The sequence below is a fragment of the Podarcis liolepis genome, assembly GCF_965112155.1.
Source record: "Podarcis liolepis genome assembly, chromosome: 7".
Lineage (NCBI taxonomy): Eukaryota > Metazoa > Chordata > Lepidosauria > Squamata > Lacertidae > Podarcis > Podarcis liolepis.
This window is the reverse complement of record NC_139561.1, coordinates 57,340,611-57,363,254: the sequence shown is the minus strand read 5'-3', so window position 1 is coordinate 57,363,254 and position 22,644 is coordinate 57,340,611. Positions and strand designations below refer to the sequence as shown.

The 22,644-nt window shown below is 47.7% G+C and overlaps 1 protein-coding gene across 8 annotated transcripts; it reads right to left on the bottom strand.

The window, feature by feature from the left end:
- Positions 1-730: 730 nt before the first annotated feature.
- Positions 731-20,912, bottom strand: LOC310710570 (cell adhesion molecule 2-like). Of its 8 annotated transcripts, none has more exons than XR_014528131.1 (8): positions 19,347-19,643; positions 16,097-16,423; positions 14,314-14,634; positions 12,584-12,886; positions 11,742-11,945; positions 11,159-11,205; positions 1,360-2,133; positions 731-1,325 (listed from the first exon to the last, which is right to left on the bottom strand). XR_014528131.1 is itself a non-coding variant. In XM_083511480.1 (8 exons), exons 1-8 carry the CDS (start codon positions 20,900-20,902, stop codon positions 1,990-1,992), a joined length of 1,584 nt encoding a protein of 527 aa, XP_083367606.1. In that variant the 5' UTR covers positions 20,903-20,912; the 3' UTR covers positions 731-1,989. The 8 variants fall into 8 exon arrangements, 7 of the variants coding, with proteins under 7 accessions (XP_083367606.1, XP_083367608.1, XP_083367609.1 ...); XM_083511480.1 differs by adding an exon at positions 20,838-20,912 and having other exon boundaries at positions 731-2,133; positions 19,347-19,519; XM_083511482.1 differs by adding an exon at positions 20,838-20,912 and having other exon boundaries at positions 731-2,133; positions 11,742-11,903; positions 19,347-19,519.
- Positions 20,913-22,644: the final 1,732 nt, after the last annotated feature.

Below are 22,644 nucleotides of genomic sequence, written 5' to 3'. Positions count from 1 at the left end.
GGATCTCCTGGGCTGGGTGGTGCAATTTCAGACTATGGACTTGGTGGGGTTTTTTTCTTTTTGGGGGGGATCTTAATAGGGTGCTACTTCAAATGTGTTGAGCCAGCCTTGCTACATTTGAAGACCCTGCTTCTCATTCTGCTCTGCAGGCCCTAGATGTCTGCCTCAAAACTCTGCCCTGAAGGCACCATGGTCTGGGGGAGGGGGGCAGGCAGGGTGTTGTCAAATATTTGAATACTCCCCTCTGGAAAATACTGTACAGTGGTACCTCAGGTTACATACGCTTCAGGTTACAGACTCCGCTAACCCAGAAATAGTACCTCGGGTTAAGAACTTTGCTTCAGGATGAGGACAGAAATCGTGCAGCGGCGGCGCAGCAGCAGCAGGAGGCCCCATTAGCTAAAGTGGTGCTTCAGGTTAAGAACAGTTTCAGGTTAAGAACAGACCTCTGGAATGAATTAAGTACTTAACCCGAGGTACCACTGTATGTACATTAAAAGACTGGATGACGCTGAAGCATACCCTGCCCTTGACACACTATGTGTGAGGAAGGGTCGCTGTTGGTTTTCTAACATGAGGAAGCAATGAAACGTGGTTTTCCCCAGCTGCAGTCTTCAGTGTTTACAGTCCTATGAATTCTGGGTAATGTACAGTTACTGTGGCATGAATCTGCACAATATATTATGACAGCAGAAGGGCTTCTTCTGAGCCAAGGTAAGACACTTAGGTGCTTGGCATTAATAAAACTGCAGCATTTCTTTGCAAATGAAGAGGACAGGGAGAGAACTGGACAAGTGGAAGCCACACAACTTGTATCCCAGCAGAGAAGCAATTGTGCCCCTTATGAACCAAAGGAAAACATTTTTCAGTTTAGGTGCTAACAATCTGTAAAACAGCAATGCTTAAGTGTCCACAATATATTTGCAAGGGAGGGAGATGGGGAGCACACCAGAACTTGGCCATGCCCCTGACCTCTAGGTGGCAACACCCCATGACTTTGTAGCCCTACTAGATCCAATAAGTGCCAGCTGCCACTGGCTGTACCACACGGTTGTCCACTGTCTGAATGTGTACTTCAGTGCATGGCTCTGGCAAATGACAGAGGGCTGGTAGAATCGTACAAGTGTTGAATTAGAAGGCACCCCAAGGGCCATCGAGTCCAACCCTGGGCAATGCAAGAAATCATTGCTCCACATTTGACATGACCCACAAATCCAAGCCTCTTCTAGCTGATTGCTCCCTGGCCTTGGGGATGGAAGCTCTTGAGAGGAAAGATTATATACGGAGAATTTCAGCCGAGATCTCCAGTTGCTTGACAAAGGCTCCTGTCACACACATTCATAACAGCATTGCAGCCACTTCTCTGCAACCAGATCAGATGCACGGTCTCTCTCACACACCCAGTTGTTACATTTGCTTGTGGCAGTTGTGGGAGTATGACCCACGCAATTGGCCCCCTCCCACATGGTAAATGTATTCACAAATCCACACGGCAGCCATGTGGGGAAGTGGCTTCTCAACAGCTGCAGGTGGGAATGAAGGAAAGCCAGCAGCTCTTGGAAGCAAGTACATTCATTCCAAATGTTGGCTCTGGAGGACACCCAGCCAAGGGACCTCACCCTAGTCAGTCACCCTCTATGCAGCAGCAGCCACCACATGCTTCCTACACCTGCTCCTTTGGAAGGAGGGAGATGGCTGAGATGGCAAGGGTCAGTGATGGCGAGGGTCAGTGATGGCTTCAGCAGCATCCCAAGAGGCAGACATCATGACCAAAGATTCAGGCTGCCCAGCAAAAGATGAGGAAGAAAGGAGGATGAGGGCGTCAGCAAATCTTCCAGAATGTGGGTCTTCAAGGCAACAGCTCCATTGTTTCTGAAGGGACCAGGAACAGTGTCATAGGGAATGGGGGTCCAAGGGCTTTTGAAAGGCGGCTCATGCCTCACTCCCATCCTGTTTCATTTCCTCTAGTGCAAGTGGCTGGTTTGGAGGCTAGATCTGGCTGTTGCCAGCTCGCTGTTTCGGTTTTGTTCGCACTTCCGCATAGATCACCCCAGCATCTGGTTCCACTTCCTTTTTGTTGAAACGAAGGCTGGCATAGGTCAACTCTTTCTGCCGGCTGCTTAAAGGAAGATGCTGTTAAGAGAAAGAGAGGGGACGGGGAACAGAAAGTTTGTTTCATTCTGTCTGTGGTGGTCTTGAAAGCATATTGTCTGCAGATGGCAAAAGAAGCTGCAGAAATAAATATATACATCGGGAGCTTTGGAGCAGGCGAGAGGGGAAATGGATACAGTAAGCAAACTTTTGACAACCTGGTGCCCTCTGGATGTTGTTGGACTGCAACATCTGGAAGGTACCAGGTTGGCAAAGGCTGCCCTTCCTCAAAGAAATAGAAAGAGAAAATTTCACCATCCTGGGGAGGCAGCACCACAACAGGTGTATCGCCGTTTTACTCCCCCTCTAATAGGGAATTCGTGTGATAAGTGCAAACAGAACTAGAATCAAAACCAGGCCACTAAGAAACAAGAGGGGATGGGAAAGGTATCTGTCAGGGGTTCAGGAGCAGAGGCAAGGGCAAGGAAGGAAACAGAGAGCGAGGGGGAGGAGGCAGAAGAAAAGATGAGTGATGACGACGACCCGAGATCTCCGAGTCTTTCCAGTGAATCAGAAGATTCACAGAAAGGAGCACCAGTGGCCAGGGCAAGGGGGGAGCCTAGGGGGACACCCCAGGAAGATAGAGCCAGAGGGGACTCAGAGGGGAGCAGTTGGAAATCGGGACCAGCGTCACCGCCAGAGAGCAGGGAAGAGGAAGGGGGCCAGGGATCAAGCGCTGGCAGCTCACAACAGGAGGGAGGGCACGAGTCAGGAGTGGCCACACCTCCATCGGGAAGCGAAGAAACGGTCAGACGGAAGGTGGAAGGTTGGGCGCGCGCGCCAAGTTCAAATGCACAGGAAAGTGACGCAGTAGGCAGCCCGGAAAGGGAGCCAGGTCCTAAAGCCCGGCGCAAGGAGACAGGAGGGTCCGGGGGGTCGGCGTCAGAAGAATCCCGGAAGGAAGAGACCCCGGGGGGCAGAGGGACCCAGAGGAGAACAGTCAGGCGGAAAAGGTGGAGCAGGGCTAGGATATTAAGTTGGTGCACAAGGGGCGGAGACTCAGACGGAGCTTCGCCGATCTAACCATAAGACGTAGAGTTGCACGCAGCAGCTTGAGAATGGAAACTGTAACTCAATAAAGACTTTACTTAATGATCGCTGGCTAGCGTGATCCTCTGTGAGCTAGGATCGGGGAGCAACTCTGACAGTAAGCTCCGTCTCAGTCTGTTGTGGGCACCTACGGCCTCACGGAGAGGAGAGAAAGCGGGTGCCTACTAGCGAGCTCACGAACGGCAGACAACATGATGGCTGAACAGCAGATAGCGGAACTCAGAGAAGCAGTGTCACGACTGAATGCCGAGGCTCTTGCATCCAGGAAGAGAGAGGAGGACGCAGCTGCCGCCTACAGGGATCTCCAGGTCAGGTTGGAAGTGCTTACGAAGCAAGGGGAACTGACACCCAAACGGGAGGGGATTGGATTGGGAAGAAGAACAGGCGGTTTAGTCTCTCACTTCGATGGGAATCTGCAACAGTACCCCAACTTTAGAGCAGATGTAATGTGTGCACTGCAACTGCTGAATAAAGACTTTAGAGATGAGCAAGAGAAAGTGGGATTCATCATGTCCCATTTGCATGGAGATGCTAAAGCATGGCTGCGCAATTTGTGGAGGGATAAGGATCCGGCGCTCCAAAATGCGGATGCCTTTATTAAAGCGATGGATGGGTGTTTTTTATCAAGCATTGACGTGGATCTCGCTCGGCAGCAGATACATGGACTGAAGCAAGGGAGGGCCAGCGTACGGCAGTACCACGCCCGCTTTTTCGCTTTGGTCAGTGCCCTGGAATGGGACAGAGATTCGGCTCCTGTAAGAGACCTGTTTTGGGAGGGATTGCACGGCTCGGTTAAAGATGAAATTGCGAGGGGGGAGAGACCCCGGACCACGCAGGAGATCGTTCAGAGAGCGCTGGCGGTGGGGGTGCGGCTGGAAGAACGTCCGTGGAGCAGGGACGAAGGGCGTGGAGGGCGCGAACCAGCCAGGGGCTCCTCCTTCCTTCCCAGAGAAGCAGCGCGTGCGCAATCCACTCCTCCGCCAGGAGGAGGAGCGGAACCTATGGAGGTTGGAAGTGCAAGGGCTCAGTCAGCAGCCAGAGCCCTAGCACCGGCAACAGTGAAAGCGAAGCCTCCTAGAGGGAACAGGAAGTGTTACATCTGCGAGGATCCAGGGCATATGGCGAAAGAGTGTCCCCGGAGGCTCCACAAGCACACTGCAGCCTCAGCAATGGTAACTGCAGCAACGCAGCAAGGAGAACCACAGCAGGGAAACGACGGCGTCTGGCTGGAGGAAGAGGCACTGGGGCCCAGCCAGACGTGTCAGTGAAGCAGTCCCCAGAGATTTTACAGCCCATGGACCCCCTCCCGCCCAAACCAGTAGTGAGGCTCACCGCATCACTCCAGCTGCCCAATGGAATCACCATGGACGTGCCAATCACCATTGACTCAGGAAGCAATGCGGACTTTATGGGGCAGGACTTTGTCGACCGGCACGATATACAGTTGCTGCCAGCCACGCTGCCCCTGCAGGTTGTCACGGTGGATGGCAGGGAGCTGCTAGGGGGGCAAGTGGTGAAGCAGACGCCACCAATGGTGATGCGACTTGGGAATCACAGGGAAATCATCAGCTTCAACGTCACTCAACTATCGGACACGCCCATTGTATTGGGCATGAGTTGGCTGGATAAGCACAGCCCAACGCTGGCTTGGTACCAGAGGCAGCTGACCTTTGGCTCTTCTTTTTGTGCTGAACACTGCATCGTGCCCCGGCAGGAAGGAGAGGAAGAGGAGGCACAGCTGCAGCTAGGCACACTGCAAGTGGTTCCCCACAAGTACGCAGAATTTTTGGAGGTTTTCTGCGAGAAGGAGGCAGACAGGCTACCCCCCCCCCCACAGACCTTATGACTGCAAAATTGACCTGCTGCCGGGGGCGGCGCTGCCCAAAGGGAAGCTGTATTCCATGTCTGAGGACGAACTGCAGGAACTCAAAGAGTTCATAGATCATAATTTGGAGCGCGGTTTCATCCGGGAGTCCAAGGCGGCGGGGGGCAGTCCTGTATTCTTTGTTAAGAAGCGGGACACGCCCCAAAAAAGACTTGTAGTGGACTATCGCATCATCAACAGTGTGACCAAGCCATCGGACTTCCCCATGCCCCGAATCGACGACCTCCTCGCAAAGGTACGGAAGGGCAGCGTGTTCACCAAGTTAGACCTGCGAGGGGCGTACAACCTCATTTGCATGCGGGAAGGAGATGAGTGGAAGACAGCCATGTTCACGCCCCTGGGCACCTACGAATATAGAGTTATGCCTTTTGGATTGCAAAATGGCTCCCACGTTTTTCAAGCGTTCATGCATCACGTGTTGGCAGGGCTCCTCTACAAGACGTGCGTCTGTTTCTTGGATGACATCCTGATCTTTTCGGAATCGCAGCAGGAGCATGACAGACACGTCAAGGAAGTGCTGAGCAGGCTACAGCAGCATAGGCTTTACGCCAAGCTGGAGAAGTGCCAATTCGACGTGACGGAGGTGGATTTCCTGGGCTACAAGTTGTCTGACAAGGGGCTCGCCATGGACAGCGCCAAGGTTCGAGCGGTGTTGGATTGGAAAAGCCCACGCAACCGGAAGGAGGTCCAACGGTTTGTCGGCTTCGCGAACTTCTATCGCAAGTTTATCAAAGGCTTCGCTATGCAGACGGCGGCCATCACGGACACGCTCAGCTCCAAGAAAAAGAAGTTCGTCTGGACAGAGCAGGCGGAGCAGTCCTTTCAGGCACTCAAGCGTCTCTTCGCGTCGGAAGAGCAGCTGCTGCATGTCAACCCCAGCAGGCCGATGAGGGTGGAGACAGACGCTTCGGACAGAGCCGTGGGAGCAGTCCTGCTGCAGAAAGACCCGCAGGGGGTTTGGCGGCCGGGAGCGTTTTACTCCAGGAAGCTCAGCAAGTCCGAACAGAACTACACCATCTGGGACAGGGAGTTGCTGGCCATTCATGCAGCGTTCAAAGCGTGGAGGCACTTCCTGATCGGCGCCAAGCACACGGTGCAGGTCTGCACGGACCACAAGAATCTGGAGCACTGGCGCACGGCACAGTTCCTGAACCAGAGGCAGATACGTTGGGTGGAGTTCTTTGCGAACTTCGACTTCCGAATAGAGTATGTCCCGGGGGACACCAACATCATGGCGGATGCACTCTCCCGTAAGCCACAGTATCTGGAGGAAGCAACGCCAGCGGCTGCCATGCACATCTTCGCACCAACAGTGTGGGCGTGCGCTGCGGCCACAGTTGACCTGGAGGCGGTGCGACGAGCGTTGCAGGATGACTCCTTCGCGCAAGCAAGGATGGCAGAGGTGCAAAGGGGCACGGCAGCGACCGACGAGTTCCAGCTGCGAGATGGATTGCTCATCCGTAAAGGGGCCATCTACGTGCCGGGAGACGAACTTCGCGCCAAGGTACTACAGCAGCTGCACGACGCGCCCACTGCCGGGCACTTTGGCAAGGAGAAGATGGTGGAATTAGTCGCCAGAGACTTCTTGTGGCCCGGAATGAGAGGGGAAGTCACGGACTACGTGGCGAGGTGTGACACCTGCCAGAGGGCCAAACCAGTGCACAGACCGCCGGCCGGACTGTTGGAACCGCTGCAGACTCCGGTCGAACCATGGGAGAGAGTGGCCCTGGACTTTGTCACGGATCTGCCCAGCTCGAGGGGCAAGACGGCCGTGCTGCTGGTGGTGGACTTGTTCTCCAAGATGGCACATTTCATTCCGTGTGCTAAGGTGGCCACGGCGCAACAAACCGCCAAACTGTTCATAGACCACGTGTTCAAGGTTCACGGTCTGCCGCGGTCTATTCTGTCCGACCGAGGACGACAGTTCATCTCGAATTTCTGGCAGAAGCTGATGGGCTTCCTGAACGTCAAGATCAACCTGGCGTCGGCTAGACACCCGCAGACCAACGGGCAAGCGGAGCGGGTCAATGCCATCATGCAGCAGTACCTGAGATGTTATGCGAATCAACAGCCTGCGACGTGGGTGGATTACCTGCCTCTCGCCGAGTTCGCCTACAACAACACGAAGCACGTGTCCACGGGGGTCACGCCGTTCTTCGCCAACAACGGGAGGCACCCCAGAACCTTCCCGGGACTGGAAAGAATGGGGGAGGGGGAGCCGCAGACAGCAGATGCGTTCGCGTCGGAGTTGCAGGAGGTCCACGATCAGCTGCGGCGGCACCTGGAGCTGGCTAAGCACGCATACAAGGTACAAGCGGACAAACACAGAAGGGTTGGCGAAGAGATCCATGTGGGAGACTGGGTCTGGTTAGCAGCCCACGCAGTGCCGGCCAGGTCGTTGGCAAAGAAGAAACTAGGGCATAAGCAACTGGGGCCCTACCAAGTCGAAGAGCAGGTCAACCCGGTGGCTTTCAGGCTGGCGCTTCCTGAGGGTTCCAGGATGCATCCGGTGTTCCACAGATCGGTGCTCACTCCCTACAAGGCACCTCACAGGTTTCAGGAACCAGGAACGGCACCGAGTCCGTTCAGAGAGAGAACCGGGCAAGCGGGAGTGGCACAGGAGGAGCGCATCAACGAAGTCACGGAGATTTTGGACTCCAGATGGGGGGAAGAGGGGGTAGAATACCTTCTCGCCAAGGAGGGCACCCCGGCCAGTGCCAACAGCTGGGTGCCGGGCTACGCTTTAGACGAACCTCTGCTCAAAGAAGAGTTTCATGCCCTCTTCCCACATAGGCCAATGCCAGCAGACTTTTTCGACGACTGGCTTTTCACGCCCACGCTTTCAGCGAGCACGTTCCGGGGGTTCGACTCGGATGAGGAACCGACACGAGACGCCCGTTCCCCGGAGGGGTCACCCTCGGGATCTGCTTCAGAACCCTCGTATTGGTGGGATGATCGACCAGAGGAGCAGTTCTGCAGAAAATGGCTGGAGGGTCCAGGACGAGCAATGTATCCAGAAGGAAGCGAGGGAGAAACGGACATGGACGTTTTCGGGGACGGCCCGGGTTTCGAGCACGGCGGCACTGAGATGGAAGCGGAGGTGACCGTCGTCGACGAGAGCAGGGAGGAAGAACCGGAAGACTTCAGATGGAGGCCCGCCACGGGAAGCGAACTGTATCCGACATTCGTCCCCCTGACACAGCAGCACCCAGCTCCCGCTCCGGAAGGAGGGGAGGGGGAAGAGGGGGCTTCGAGGGGGGGATGGATGTCAGGGGTTCAGGAGCAGAGGCAAGGGCAAGGGAGGAAACAGAGAGCGAGGGGGAGGAGGCAGAAGAAAAGATGAGTGATGACGACGACCCGAGATCTCTGAGTCTTTCCAGTGAATCAGAAGATTCACAGAAAGGAGCACCAGTGGCCAGGGCAAGGGGGGAGCCTAGGGGGACACCCCAGGAAGATAGAGCCAGAGGGGACTCAGAGGGGAGCAGTTGGAAATCGGGACCAGCGTCACCGCCAGAGAGCAGGGAAGAGGAAGGGGGCCAGGGATCAAGCGCTGGCAGCTCACAACAGGAGGGAGGGCACGAGTCAGGAGTGGCCACACCTCCATCGGGAAGCGAAGAAACGGTCAGACGGAAGGTGGAAGGTTGGGCGCGCGCGCCAAGTTCAAATGCACAGGAAAGTGACGCAGTAGGCAGCCCGGAAAGGGAGCCAGGTCCTAAAGCCCGGCGCAAGGAGACAGGAGGGTCCGGGGGGTCGGCGTCAGAAGAATCCCGGAAGGAAGAGACCCCGGGGGGCAGAGGGACCCAGAGGAGAACAGTCAGGTGGAAAAGGTGGAGCAGGGCTAGGATATTAAGTTGGTGCACAAGGGGCGGAGACTCAGACGGAGCTTCGCCGATCTAACCATACGACGTAGAGTTGCACGCAGCAGCTTGAGAATGGAAACTGTAACTCAATAAAGACTTTACTTAATGATCGCTGGCTAGCGTGATCCTCTGTGAGCTAGGATCGGGGAGCAACTCTGACAGTATCAATCAGCATGTTTGGGGGAAACCCAAGGTTTGCAGAAATACATTTCGGGGTAATTTATCAACACCCTAAGGGATCTCCCTTAGGTGATAGATATAGATATAGATATAGATATAGATATAGATATAGATATAGATGATATAGATGATATAGATATAGATATAGATATAGATATAGATATAGATATAGATATAGATATAGATATAGATATAGATATAGATATAGATATAGATATAGATATAGATATAGATAGATGATATAGATATAGATATAGATATAGATATAGATATAGATATAGATATAGATATAGATATAGATATAGATATAGATATAGATATAGATATATAGATTAGATTTAAAAGACTTAACACAAATCACAGTCCAGTGATGACTAACCACAGTGGGTTTTGGGGGGTTTTTTAAAAATGAGTTGCCACTACTCATATCTTGATTAAAGTGCCAAGGGTGACAACTTAAAATGACTGCCCTGGGCAGGAAAAAAAGTGACAGTACTCCATAGCAGTGAGTAATGTCACCCAAAAACATCCACTGACTAAAAATATTCAGTAGCTACAGAACACTGAATCTTAATTGAGAGAGAGAAATGAAAGGAGGGGGGATAGAAAGGTGAGTCTGAGGACAGCATGAATGGGCTGACGAGCTCTCTGCTGGAAGAAGGAGACCCAGCGGCCAGCCAGATGCCTGTGGGAAAACTGAAAGCAGGATTTGAGCAGTTTCCCCTCCTGCCGTTTCCAGCAACTGGTACTCAGACCTTATTACTTCCAGCTCTGTAGGCAGCATAGGTGCCAACTCCCTGGGGCCCTGGGTGCCTGAGCACCCACAAAATTCCCCATGAAGGGGCCAGGCACCCACAAATTTCAGTGCCAGGGCCAGTCATACTGCATGTCACCCATGGCCCCAGGCACCCATGGTTGCGGGGCCAAGTTGGCACTCCTGGTAGGCAGAGCAGTTATCATGGCTAGTAGTCATTGATAGCCATCTTTGTGGGAAATTAGTAGCCAAATCTAACAATGTGTATTCTTGCTAGTTAGCATGTGAAGGGGTTAAGACTGCAGAGCTGTACTGCTGATAGGCAGACCCAGGCCATATAAATGTATTGGTAATTGGTAGAGAAGGCTCAGTATGATGTCATTTCCCTGCCTCTCTTGAGTAGGAAGGAGCATAGAGTATTTCCTGTTCCTTTCTCTCCCTCCTTTTCTCTTTGACCAGCAATGGAAGCAAATGGATATCCAATTGCCCCGGTTGAGGCACATGCATGAGGCTGCTTTTACTGTAAATTCAGTATTTTGCCTGCATTTATTTTACTGCCGTTGCTGCTGAGAACAAATGTGTGACTGTGAGTGAGTAACTCATATTTTAAACTTACTTCTCAGTCTGTTTTCTGATTCTTTGCTAAGTGGGGTAAGAAAGGGGTGCCAGCTTATTTTGCAGCTGAATTTCAATAAAAGAAGGCTTCACGGCCTAATTCCTATGCTTCATTTTTCTTCTTCTATGAATGGGGCTGCATTTTAAACAAAGCAGTAAGCTGATCTCTTTCTATGTCCAACCCAATCATGTGAGCACCTAAATTGCAATTATTATGTCTTCTCCTACCTATTTAAACCATCCAGAGTTCCAGAGTTTAGCTATCTCCCAGTTGGGAAGTGATGGGATGGTAGGGAAATGCAGGAGTAAATAAAGATGAGCAGGGGTGAAACAGACTTGTCCGGGAGTGGGATGAACCCATTTTATTCCAACCAAACTCTAGAGCGGATAGCAACATGCGGGAAAGATCCTATGATCACTTTTAGGGGTGTTAGGCTGCCCTGCACAAGAAAGTGACACCTAGTGCTCCCCACTGTGAACAGAAGGCCATTTGGGCAGACAAGATGACACTCAGGGTGGACCAGAGTGGACATCCCAATGCACCAGATACCTCAGAGCAGGTGCGGGGAGAAGCCTAGAGTGGCCCCGGCAAAGCCTAACACAGCCTGGGAATTTATAGGAGCAGGATATGTGTGTTCATTATGTGACAATAATCCCTCTTACCGTTCCTGCTTCTTTGGTTGAAGCACCTTCTGTCTCTGTTGTGCTTTCTGGAATGGAATGATGAAGAGAAATTTGAAAGTGGTTAAGCATTAAAGAATCCCAAGAGTGAATGAGTCAAGAACACATGTGATTGATGACACATTCCACAGAAATTCCTTGTTAACCATCCTGGGTGGAGATGGGCACTAATTTGCATTTCTGAGACTTCGGGGGGGGGGGAATGGCTGTAGTCAGTGCTTTTTTTCGGGGGGGGACGCAGGGGTACGCATCCCCCTAAACATTTTGTGAATCTAAGTTTGGGTATTGTTCTTCATCATAAGATCTCAGGGCAGTTCACTCAATGAAGGACTCTATCTGTGGAACATTGTAACTCATGGTCATTTATTTTTTCCCTCCTCCCAAGCTATCCCTTTTTTGTGTTGTGTCTTTTAGAATTGCAGTTCTTCCCTATCACAGTTTGCAACACCTCCCTGGCATGCCCAGGGAAGCATTTGCAAATGCACATTGTGGGAGCTAATCGTTTACCTCCCATAAGACCTCTCCAAGGTGCTTGGCTTAGATCTGTCAGGGGAGAGAGCCTTACCTTTAGCCCTCTTCTTGTATCTCCATGCTAAGACACTGAGCAGCAACAAGAGGAGGAGGATTCCTGCTGCAGCTCCAGCTCCAGCTCCAATTCCGGCTCCAGTTCCAGGTCCAATTCCAGCTCCAGGACTTCCACTATCAGTTTCTGGCTGCTTGTCACGTTCTGGTTTAAAAGGAATAGGAAAAGGAAGACCCCCTTGGTGGTCTGTGGAATGAAACAGGCAGGCAAGATTCTGCTGATGCACAGGGCTTCATTTGAGGGTATGGCTGACACCCCAAACTTTTGCTCATGCCCAGGTTCCAATTTCAAGAAAATTAGCATGGATATAGGACCAGTGGGTAGTGAATCATCAAGTTGTTTTGATAACTGGTCATTAAGTTGTTTTGTATTTTATGGCTTTGCTAGCCACTTTGAGACTTGTGGGAAATGATGGAGGTTTTATACCTAGAAAGTGGAAGTGGGAGCATTCACTGTCCCTCAGTCTTTCAAAACATCCATCAACTCATCAGCGATAACAGAGCTGAGTCCCCAGAAACAGCTATTTATTTGTTATGTATGAAACTGAAAATAGAACTTGCAACCTGCTGAGAAATGTTCTCTGCTCCCTCACAACAGTGGGGACTTTGAGCAAGAAGGGGGAGGGCAGAGGATGGAGCAATTGGAAGCTCTTAACATCTGGTTTGGGTCAAAAGTGACCCAGAATTTCTATCTTTCTACAACTGGAAAATTTTCTTTTCATTTTCTTTTATACCCCTGTACATTTCACACCTATCAGTTCCAAACACCTTTGCATCTCATTCCCTGTAGAAAGGAAATCAGGGGGGGAAAATGATTCTGTTTACCAGAGATTGTCACCATGGTCCCATTTCCTCGGCCATTACTACCGACAGCACATCGGTACATTCCAGAGTCATTCCTTTGGACACTGGGCAGAATGAGAGAAGCCAGGCCTGTGGTTGTGCTCAGAGTCCTGCCTGCACCTGTCACCTCCTCCTCATGTCCATCAGTGCTATTTTTATACCAGGTGACACTGTACGGGAGGAGTCGCACATTCTTGGCAACTGCAATGCTACAGTTTATAATGAGTGTTTGCCCTTCCATTCCTTGGATGAAAGCAGGTGACTGGATAACTGACAGATTAGCCGCTGTGGAAAGAGCAGAAAAAGCATTTGACAACTTCAGTGTGCAACCTTCAAATTGCCAGAGGAGATAAAGTCTGCATCTGTGAGACTGGGCAAATAATGCCAGATTTTGTGGCTTTGAGTTAAATATGCAGCCATGGAACTTGTGCATGAACGATTGACTTCTTTGAAGTTTGCGTTCTTGGCTTTTCTCTGGATCTTTGTTAGGCTGAGTACTGAGGGTGCCAAATGGCTTTAGGAGCGGCTGTGAATGCAGCCTTCAGTGTGGGACAGGGAACAGCCCTCCAGTTGTTTAGGACTACAATTTCCATCATCCCCAGCTAGCACGGCTGCATAGCGTTGGAGCTGATGGGAGTACAGTTGCGCAGGCTGGGGTTCCCGAGAGTTGAAGTCCAAAACATAATGAAGGTCAGCAGGTAGACAAATGGAGAATGAACCTGTTGGAGTGCTATTGCTGAAGTCTGAAGCTACATGAGGCAGACAGAGAGAGATTCAGATCTGTTTCATCACAACTGAATGCAAACCACATTTGCACTTCCCCCAAATATATACAAACCCAAATGCAGCTACATGTTGAAATTCACACAACCCCAAATTTGGCAAAGCAGTGCTCTAGCGATATAGTGTCTACAAAAATGTGAACATTAAGGGGGAAGTGTATACAAAGATGCATATATGTGTGAAAATAGCATACAAAAACTCATTAGGATAAATTGGCACTAAAATGCTGACAATTTTCGTGAGGACTTTTTTTAAAAAAGTAAACTTGTGTGAAGATGTGGTGAACTGAACTAAAGACTGAAAAAATGAGACACCGAAAGAAACTGAAATTGAGGGATCCTCCTGCCTTTAGCACAGAGCAGAGGATTTGATGGCCTGTGGTGGACCAAGGAAGATCCAGACTGTGCCTGATGACTGAGAAGTGTCAGCCTGCCAAACATAGGGTGGAGCTAAAAGCAAACACTCTATGGTCCACATGCTGAATTTAAAGCACATGGGTGTCCACCGCCCCCCCAGAACCTTGGGAAGTGTAGTTTGTTAAGGGTGCTGGGAATTGTAGTTGTGCAAGGGGTAAACTACAATTTCTATTATTCTTTGGGGAAAGTCATGTGCTTTAAATGCACAGTGTGGCTGTGACCTATTTGCTTCCCCCTTAAATCTAGACATTTACCCTGTGATTTTAATTTTTTCCCAGGAGACCATGTGAAAGGGATTGAATGACTGAAAAATTGTGTCAGCTTCTGACAGCTCAGGCTGTAAAAGGTTTCCTACCTCTGCATTATGGAGCAGAAATACAGACTTGGGTCTTGGAGGGACCTACAAGGACCTCTGAGATGCTTCAAATGGAGAGTTACTATCCCCTGGGGTGCATTCCTATAACCTTCTCTGCTCATTGCTTAATAACCAGATAGAAAGTTCCCAGCACTTACTTGTGATGACAACATGAGATCCAATTCCTGATGATTTTGTTTGATTTCTTGGTTCTCTCCCAACGGTACAGACGTACAACCCTGAATCACTCACAGTAGCATTTGTGAGGGTGAGAGAAGCAAATCCTGCTGTCAGGTTCTGAGTGATCCTGTACGAGTCTGTCTTGTTAGCCTGCTCAACCGCAAGCCCATCTTTGTCCCAACTGACATACATGCTGCTGTTCCTGCCGACTGTCCTGAAGCGACACTCGATGGTGACATCCGCCCCTTCCACTTCATGGATAGGTCCAGAAGTCTGGTTCACCTCAAAGTCGGTAATTTCTGCATGAAAGAGATGTCACAATCTAGACCCCTACTGAAAGCATTGGACACTGAGAAGGTAGCTAGAGTGGAAGAAGAGGGATTGACGCATTCAGAAAAAGCACCTTGGACAGTCCTAGGACTGGACTGCTTTGAGGAAGAGATGGATATCTGTGTGTGTGTGTGTGTGTGTGTGTGTGTTTAATTAATTATCTTTTTAATTAAGATAAAACAACTATGTACAGTCAGAGAATCATCTCTGGATACTCCAAAGAACTCTGCCAAAGTATATATGCTAGAATCATCACAATCTTAACAAACACAACATTATACATAATAACCTCCATTGCTTGGATTATTGCCCACAATTAAAAAGATATATTGCATCAGCAGCAGTCCTAGTCTGCAGAGTTTATATACAAAGGCAGGAGGGGAAAATAAAAATAAAATATGTGCTTCAAGAATGCCAAACGTGCTGTAGACCATAGGCACCATTCTGCTATATGTATCATTGTTTGTATGATCCATAAAGTTGCCTCAGATTGCATAAAAGTTATCATAGTTCCTCTAACCTCTTGCTGTCTTCAATTTCCATGTCAGTTTTTTCAATAATGCTACGTGCCAGATTGCACTATACCGCTGGTCCATGGTCAATAATTGCAATGATTTCCATGCCCTGGCAATGGCCGTTCTTGCTGTGGTTAGCAGAGGAGTTATGAGTTCTTTGTTCCAAATTCATGGCGTGACCTGACAGGTTAAGCAGAGCCTGTCCTGGGGTCATGGGTACTATCTGACTTGTGATCAAAGATATCTCTGTAAAAACATTTCCCCAGAACTTTTCAATTTTTGGACATGCTCACCACATGTGTCATTATGTCCTTATAGTGGGACACCCTCTCCAGCATATGGGAGAACTGGTTTATAAAGGCGAGTCAGCTAGGTGTTAAGTACCAACCATGTATGGTTTTAATGGATCTTTCTCTGTTTGTTGCTAATACAGTATAGATTTAGGTGTCTATGTGCAGCACAAAATGATCAAAGCAGTGAGCACAGCAAAAACAGGATAAAACACAGGCATACGAGCTCTAAGAAAAATAAAATGAATTGATGAGAATGGGTATCAGATGAGTGAAAGTGTGGCAAGGCTGTGGCTCTGACTTTACCCCACGCTTTGTTTCAGAAGACTTTTTACTTACATGGCGCCCCCTCAAATGCAATGTGTGAAGGACACTTTCAATTTGCACATTTCAGAAGAAAAATGGACCCCACTGATCAGTTACTGGAATATTCCCGGTGCTCCCATTAGACTAGAGAGGCACTGATTTTTATCTAAACTACAGTATTGTCTTACTTTGGAAAGCTAAAGTGGGTTTTCTGAAAAGTGTCGAGCAACCCCCACAAACATTCTCCAATCCACAAACTATACAAGTGGACTGAAGCTACCCTGTTAAAACAGATTTTGGAAAGAAATTCAAGTATTTACCAATGATGGTCACTTTTGTCCCATTACTGGGAGGTTGAAAAGCTTCATCGATGACAACGTTACACAGATAAGTTCCAGCATCCTTCAAATCCACAGATTTCAAAGTGAAATCACTTAATTTGTCTTCTAGATGTGTAAATATGTGAACTAGGTTTGAGTTAAGCAATTCCACCTGTTCATTGCCTTTAACTTTATACCATTTAATAGACCATTTGGTGCTGTCTCCAGTGAACCTGCACTGCATATTCAGTGTTGATCCTTCCTCCACAGTCACAGTGTCAGGTGTTTGACTCACTGAAGAATCTGGCGTAGCATTCATAATAGACCCTAAAATGGCAAGGAGAAAAACGGTGTAACAATATGAAAGATTAACCTAAAAGCACAATATCTGTCATTGAGCCACAAACTTCCCAATGCAACTGCATCCTGAAAATTGCATGCATGCAACTGCAAAGTGCATGTATGCATTCTGCATATTTGCAAGGAACACAAGTCTGTCTCTCTCCTGAGACATGTTCCCCTCTGCTTTGATCTTCTTGCAACAGCACATGGTTGGGCTAAATTTAAAATTTAAAATTGCAAACAGTTAAAACAAAATATCATCACAGGAATAGGGCGGTTCCTGAAATACACCTTCCAACTCTATGAGCCTATGAATACTGGAAATGGGCTGCTGAGGGGAAGGTCCTTAAAGTAATGGAAAGCGGCAAGATAAGGTTGGAGACAAATGAGAGGTCCCTACTTTCCACATTAGGTGTCACTAATGGAATCTGTGATTATTCCTTCCCTCCTCATTTGAGCAAGATTTGTATTTTTAAGGGAAGTTTTCTTGCCTTTTATAGCTGCCTTGGCTAGGCTCATTAGCCACAATGGCATGTTTTTTGACACTATATACATTTAAGCTCAGCTTCTATAATTCTAGTTTGAAATAACCTCCAACCACCCTGAAGAGACCTGACTTTTCCAACTCCCTCTCAACTCCCTTCTAATGACTTCCTTGAAATTTGTTGAGATTTTTCAGCATTTGCTCTTGTGAAATAAACATGACCTTGCTGAACTTCCTGAGGAACCTGCCACATGCAGAATTGGTTAACATGAAGAGAACTGTGGCCACTGGTTCCGAAAGGTCAAAACGACTAACAACTTTCACAGGATCCTGGACACCGCTCAAGATTAGGTACATTTTTTTGTGTGGGGTTTTTTCCCCCACTGGGGAGATACCACAGAGGGGAGAGTTTGGTTTATTGGATCTGGCTTGTGACAAAGAGCTTGTTACAGGCACACATGACAGGAATGAAGAAGAATGGATAAAGGGCAGGCTGATCAACTTTCAACATAAAACAGGACAGGGGATTAGGTACAAAGTTGTACCTGATTAAGAAGAATGGGCAGAATTAAGAAGAATGGGGTGGGCAGAATGTCCTTGGCCAATCACTGTCTGGTTTGCAGTACAATGGAAATGATTCCCATCCAGTCATTTGCTGAGCATTCAGCTCTATGGATGAACACAGTGTGTGGAGCCAGATATACTGGCCTCGGTCCAGTATATCTGAAGGAGCTTCTCCACCCCCATTGTTCTGCCCGGACACTGAGGTCCAGCTCTGAGGGCCTTCTGGTGGTTCCCTCACTGCGAGAAGCCAAGTTACAGGGAACCAGGCAGAGGGCCTTCTCAGTAGTGGCGCCCTCCCTGTGGAACGCCCTCCCACCAGATGTCAAAGAGAACAACTACCAGACTTTTAGAAGACATCTGAAGGTGCCCTTTTTAGGGAAGCTTTTAATGTTTGATGTATTACGGTATTTTAATATTTTTTTGGAAGCCGCCCAGAGTGGCTGGGGAAGCCCAGCCAGATGGGTGGAGTATAAATAATAAATTAGTATTATTATTATTTTCAAAAAATCTGTTATTACTATGCATATGACTGTTTCCCCCCCTATTTTCTTATTCTATTATCTATTTATGTAAAATATTTATTAACCCCTCCCCCTCCCCCAGCTCCCTTCACTAAAAACTCCAGGTCAGTGAACAAAAGTGTCAGAGGCACCAACTTGCGCCGAAGATTCTCCATCTCCTTCATTTTGTGGGCTTGCTTAACAGCCCAGGCCACATTGTCCTGGGCAGCTGGAGCTCTGGAAAGCCCTCCCCCAGAGGCTGCACAGGACAATTCCCCCTTCATGGGCTGGTTTCTGCTATGCCAAGAAGGCACTCTTTCCAATTGCTTATGGACTCCTCTAGAATCATTCCAAAATGTTGCCCGCACATTCTGTGTGGGAAATGTCTCTCGGAAAAAGAAACTTGCCCATATGCAATAAAAGCCGTCTTGTGTACTTTGGTACTGCTGTTTCTACTACTAATATCACAAATGGCAGTAAGTTTTTGACCTGCTAGAGCAGCCTTTCCCAACCTTGGGTCCCCAAGAGTTGTTGGACTACAACTCCCATCATCCATAGCTAGCAGGGGAAGCAGTCAGGGATGATGAGAGCAGTAGTCCAACAACTTCTGGGAACCCAAGGATGGGAAAGGCTGAGCTAGAGACTCTCATGGCCTACACCTTATCTGTCTCCCTACCTGTCTATCTATTTTATTCCATTTCCTCCAAGGACCTCAAGGCGGCATAGCCAGTTCTCCCTCATTTTATCCTCACAAACATGTTAGGCTGACAGGCAGCGACATGCCTAAGGCGAGTTCTGGTGGACTTCATGACCAAGTGGTGATTAAAACTCTGGTCTCCCAGGTTCTAGCCTGACATTTTAATCACTACACCACCCTGACTCTAATCTATCATGCTATCTATCTAAGAAGTCTTGTACCTGGCATTGCCAACAACACAGGAGTCACTGTAGCACCATTTTTTCATGAGTCACCAAGGCAATGTGAATATCCACTCTGCAAGCCAGGTGGCAGAATGAGAATGAGAATGAGGAGATGGTCTGAACCCAGCCTGCTCCCTTTCAGGTTGTAGGGACAGGAATCATATTTCTGCCTCTGGAAAAGTTAGCAGGTCTGAGAGGGAATATTCAGCATCGTTTTCTGCTTCTAGCTTGCTACAGACAGGGTTTTATATGAATATATATTTACATGGAGGTAGTATCCACCACTATGCCCCCCCCCATTACGATATGAAGAAAGCACAGCCCAGAATTCTACAACCTCAGTCTACTGCATCTTATTCTGCATAATGTGCCAATAGGCTGTTACAGGACCCGGGTTTTCTGAAAGCAGGAAAAGACATCTCTTGGAAAGGAAACTCACCCACATGCAGGAAAAGCAAAAACAGCAAGCATGGCAGCCACATTTTGCCCTGTTGGAGACTCCTCTTCTTGCAATCTATCTTTCCAAGCGGAGACTCAACTGCTAACTCCACAATGCCAGGAATCCACCATGTGTGGTTGGCCGGTGGTGATTTCCTCTCAGTCAGATCCACCCTGTAGGGAAAGAGAGGCTGCTGGATTGCTGAATAACCAGGTCTTTTTTTCCTCTTTCTGCTCCACCACTCCCACCCTCTGAACATAGTTCCTCTTTATTCTCTCTCTCTTTCGCTTTCTCTGTCTCCATTCCATCCATTTCGCAAACTGGTATCTGTTCCCTTTTACATTTGCCATTTGTTCAGCTTCAGGAACAAGATAACTACACAGAGGAGGCATGTTTAATAATAATAATACCTTTATTGTCAATGTACAACCTGTGTACAACTTCCTTAGGGATGTTTTTAATGTTTGATGTTTTATCGTGTTTTTAATATTCTGTTGGGAGCCTTCCAGAGTGGCTGGGGAAACCAAGCCAGATGGGCAGGGTATAAATACTTTGTTGTTGTTGTTACTGGGTTGATATTTTTCAGGGACACTCCCTGAAATAACCTCATGGTGGAGGAGATGGGGGCATTATCTTCCATACTTCGTAGTTTCATGCAGATTTTTGCTGATGCTTTTGAAAATCAAACCAGATGTGCACCGTTGCCTCAGGTTTGATTGACACAAAACAATCTATTTGCAGGCCTCCAACAGATCTTTGATTGGCCACAGTGAGAACAGGATGATACTGGAGTCGATTTGCTCCCTTTGGCTTGATCCAGCAGAGATGCTCTTATGTTCTTACAAGTCTGAGGAAAGTCAATGAGAAGATTAGGGGAAAGAGGGAGGAAGAGGACTCTCCAAAAACAAGAGGCAATAAAAGTTGACTGTTCCTGACAGCACTAATAAAGCAGACAATAAATCAAGGGTTCATCCAGATTTCCTTTTGTGTCACATTCCTAGGCACAGATCTGCATTTTAAAGCTCTGTGTCTGAGCTAAAAAGTTGTAACATCACTTGGGAATTCAAAAAATATTTTTATTAAATCAATATAATTTATTATTGCTTGTTAAATAAAATTTGTGTAAAATTGCATAGAAATAATTAAAAATGATTGTCAAGTACTTGCAGTTATATTATATATTAACATTCTACACACACACACACACACAGTGCTTTTTTCTATTAAAAATGTTCAGGGGTACTCTCATTTTCCTACTCATATTGAAATACTGCCCCTCGATGAGGCCAAACTTAGATTCAGAAAATGTTTAGGGGTATGCGTACCCCTGCATCCCCCCAGAAAAAGCTATCTATCTATCTATCATCTATCTATCTACCATCTATCTATTTAATACTTTAGATTACCTGACACTTTTAGAAGGCAAAATTAAAATTCTTCGGTTTTCTGAGAGTAATTTATTTGCTTCTTAATTAAAAAAAAAAGACTTACCAAGGTAAATGTTTTCCAATCACAAAAAATAATAGCAGATTTGAATTCCTCACTCCCAAAAACATATTCTTAAGACTCCTCGTTGAAGAAATTTGCAAAAATTAAGTTTCATCCTCTAAAAAAACACACCCTAGTGGATGAGCGCTAAAGGAAGTCAAGTCGGATACACAAGTAAGCAGAGATAAGAAAAAATTCAGCTCAAATTAGACACAGGAGTTGAAGTCCTCTCTACATATTCTTATATCCTCTTTTTTGATGTCGCATTTGTGACAAAGCATAAGTGGCTACAGTTATATTGTTTCAAGCACTGTTTAAATGTTTCTGTGAGTAGTGGGGGGGGACATAAAAAGCAGGGGAAATGGAAAGGAGGATCTGGAAAGAGCAGGGAGTGGTTCTTTGTCTCCCTTCATGTCCAGGGGAGGCTTTTCTCTCAGTCTCCAAAATCATTTCAACTATGATATTAAGTTTTACAGCACAGAGAGCAGCACAGATACATCTGCCACTCTGCAAAGCAAATCTGTAGAGAAAAGCTCATTTCTAAACCAAGTTGCCTTATATCTTAGTATAAAGGTAAAGGACCATTAGGTCCAGTCGTGACCGACTCTGGGGTTGCGGTGCTCATCTCACTTTACTGGCCAAGGGAGCTGGCGTACAGCTTCCAGGTCATGTGGCCAGCATGACTAAGCCGCTTCTGGTGAACCAGAGCAACACACGGAAATGCCATTTCCCTTCCTGCCAGAGCGGTACCTATTTATCTACTTGCACTTTGACGTGCTTTCGAACTGCTAGGTTGACAGGAGCAGGGACCGAGCAACAGGAGCTCACCCCGTCGCAGGGATTCGAACCGCCAACCTTCTGATCAGCAAGTCCTAGGCTCTGTGGTTTAACCCACAGCACCACCCGCCTCCCTCTGTATCTTAGTATAGGACTCCTTTAAATAAATTTCCCTTGCATACTGAGGAAATGGGTGGAGTGTGGGTTGTGCTGGAGACCCCACAGGATTCTCAGATTCAAATCTGCCATAAATGGTGGTAGTTCCATGAGTTCCTGGGGAAACCCAGCCAGGTGATGATGATGATGATGATGATGATGATGATGATATCTCTTCTGGGGTTCTCTCACCAAAGAGTACTTGCCCCAAACTAGGAGCTTGGCATCCAGGTATTTTCCTTTTTATATCTATTTTTATTCCTGCACCAACAGGAAGTTCTCCTTAGAAGGGAATTGAATTGCAATTCTCCCCCATCCCTGTTCACAATGCCCTCTCACTTGGCATACCTATAGAAGTGTTTGTCAATCCATATTGAGTGAACTAATCCATTTACCTGCCACATGAACACACCAAAGTACTTGGCTTAGTTTTGTCAAGGGAGAGAGAGTTTTACCTTGAGCTATCTTCTTAATCTCCACACTAAGACACTGAGCAGCAACAAGAGGACAAGGATTCCTTTGAGAGAGAGAGGTTTCAGAATGAGACAGGTTTAACAGTGGTTAAGAAAGTGAAATACCTGGGCATCAACATGACAGCTAAAAATGGGAATCTATTTAAAGACAATTATGAAAAATGCTGGACTGAAGTGAAAAAAGATTTAGAAATTTGGTCAAACTTGAAGCTTTCACTGTTAGGCCGTATTGCCGCGATAAAAATGAATGTATTGCCTAGAATGTTGTTTTTGTTTCAAACATTGCAAATTTTGGACAAAATGGATTGTTTCAAGAAGTGTTTCAAGAAGTTTCAGACCAGTGGGCAGTGGATTGTCAAATTGCTTTGGTAACTGATCTTTAAGTTGCTTTGTATTTTATGGCT

Bases quoted from the DNA above. Each gene is read 5' to 3' on its own strand.
- LOC310710570 (XM_083511479.1), bottom strand. From the start codon at position 19,605: ATGTTCAGAGGGTGGGAGTGGTGGAGCAGAAAGAGGAAAAAAAGACCT. The intron at 14,635-16,096 runs GTAAATACTTGA...TCTTTCATGCAG, and splicing joins GACAAAAGTGACCATCATTG to AAATTACCGACTTTGAGGTG. The intron at 2,134-11,158 runs GTAAGAGGGATT...TTCTCTTAACAG, and splicing joins CAACCAAAGAAGCAGGAACG to CATCTTCCTTTAAGCAGCCG.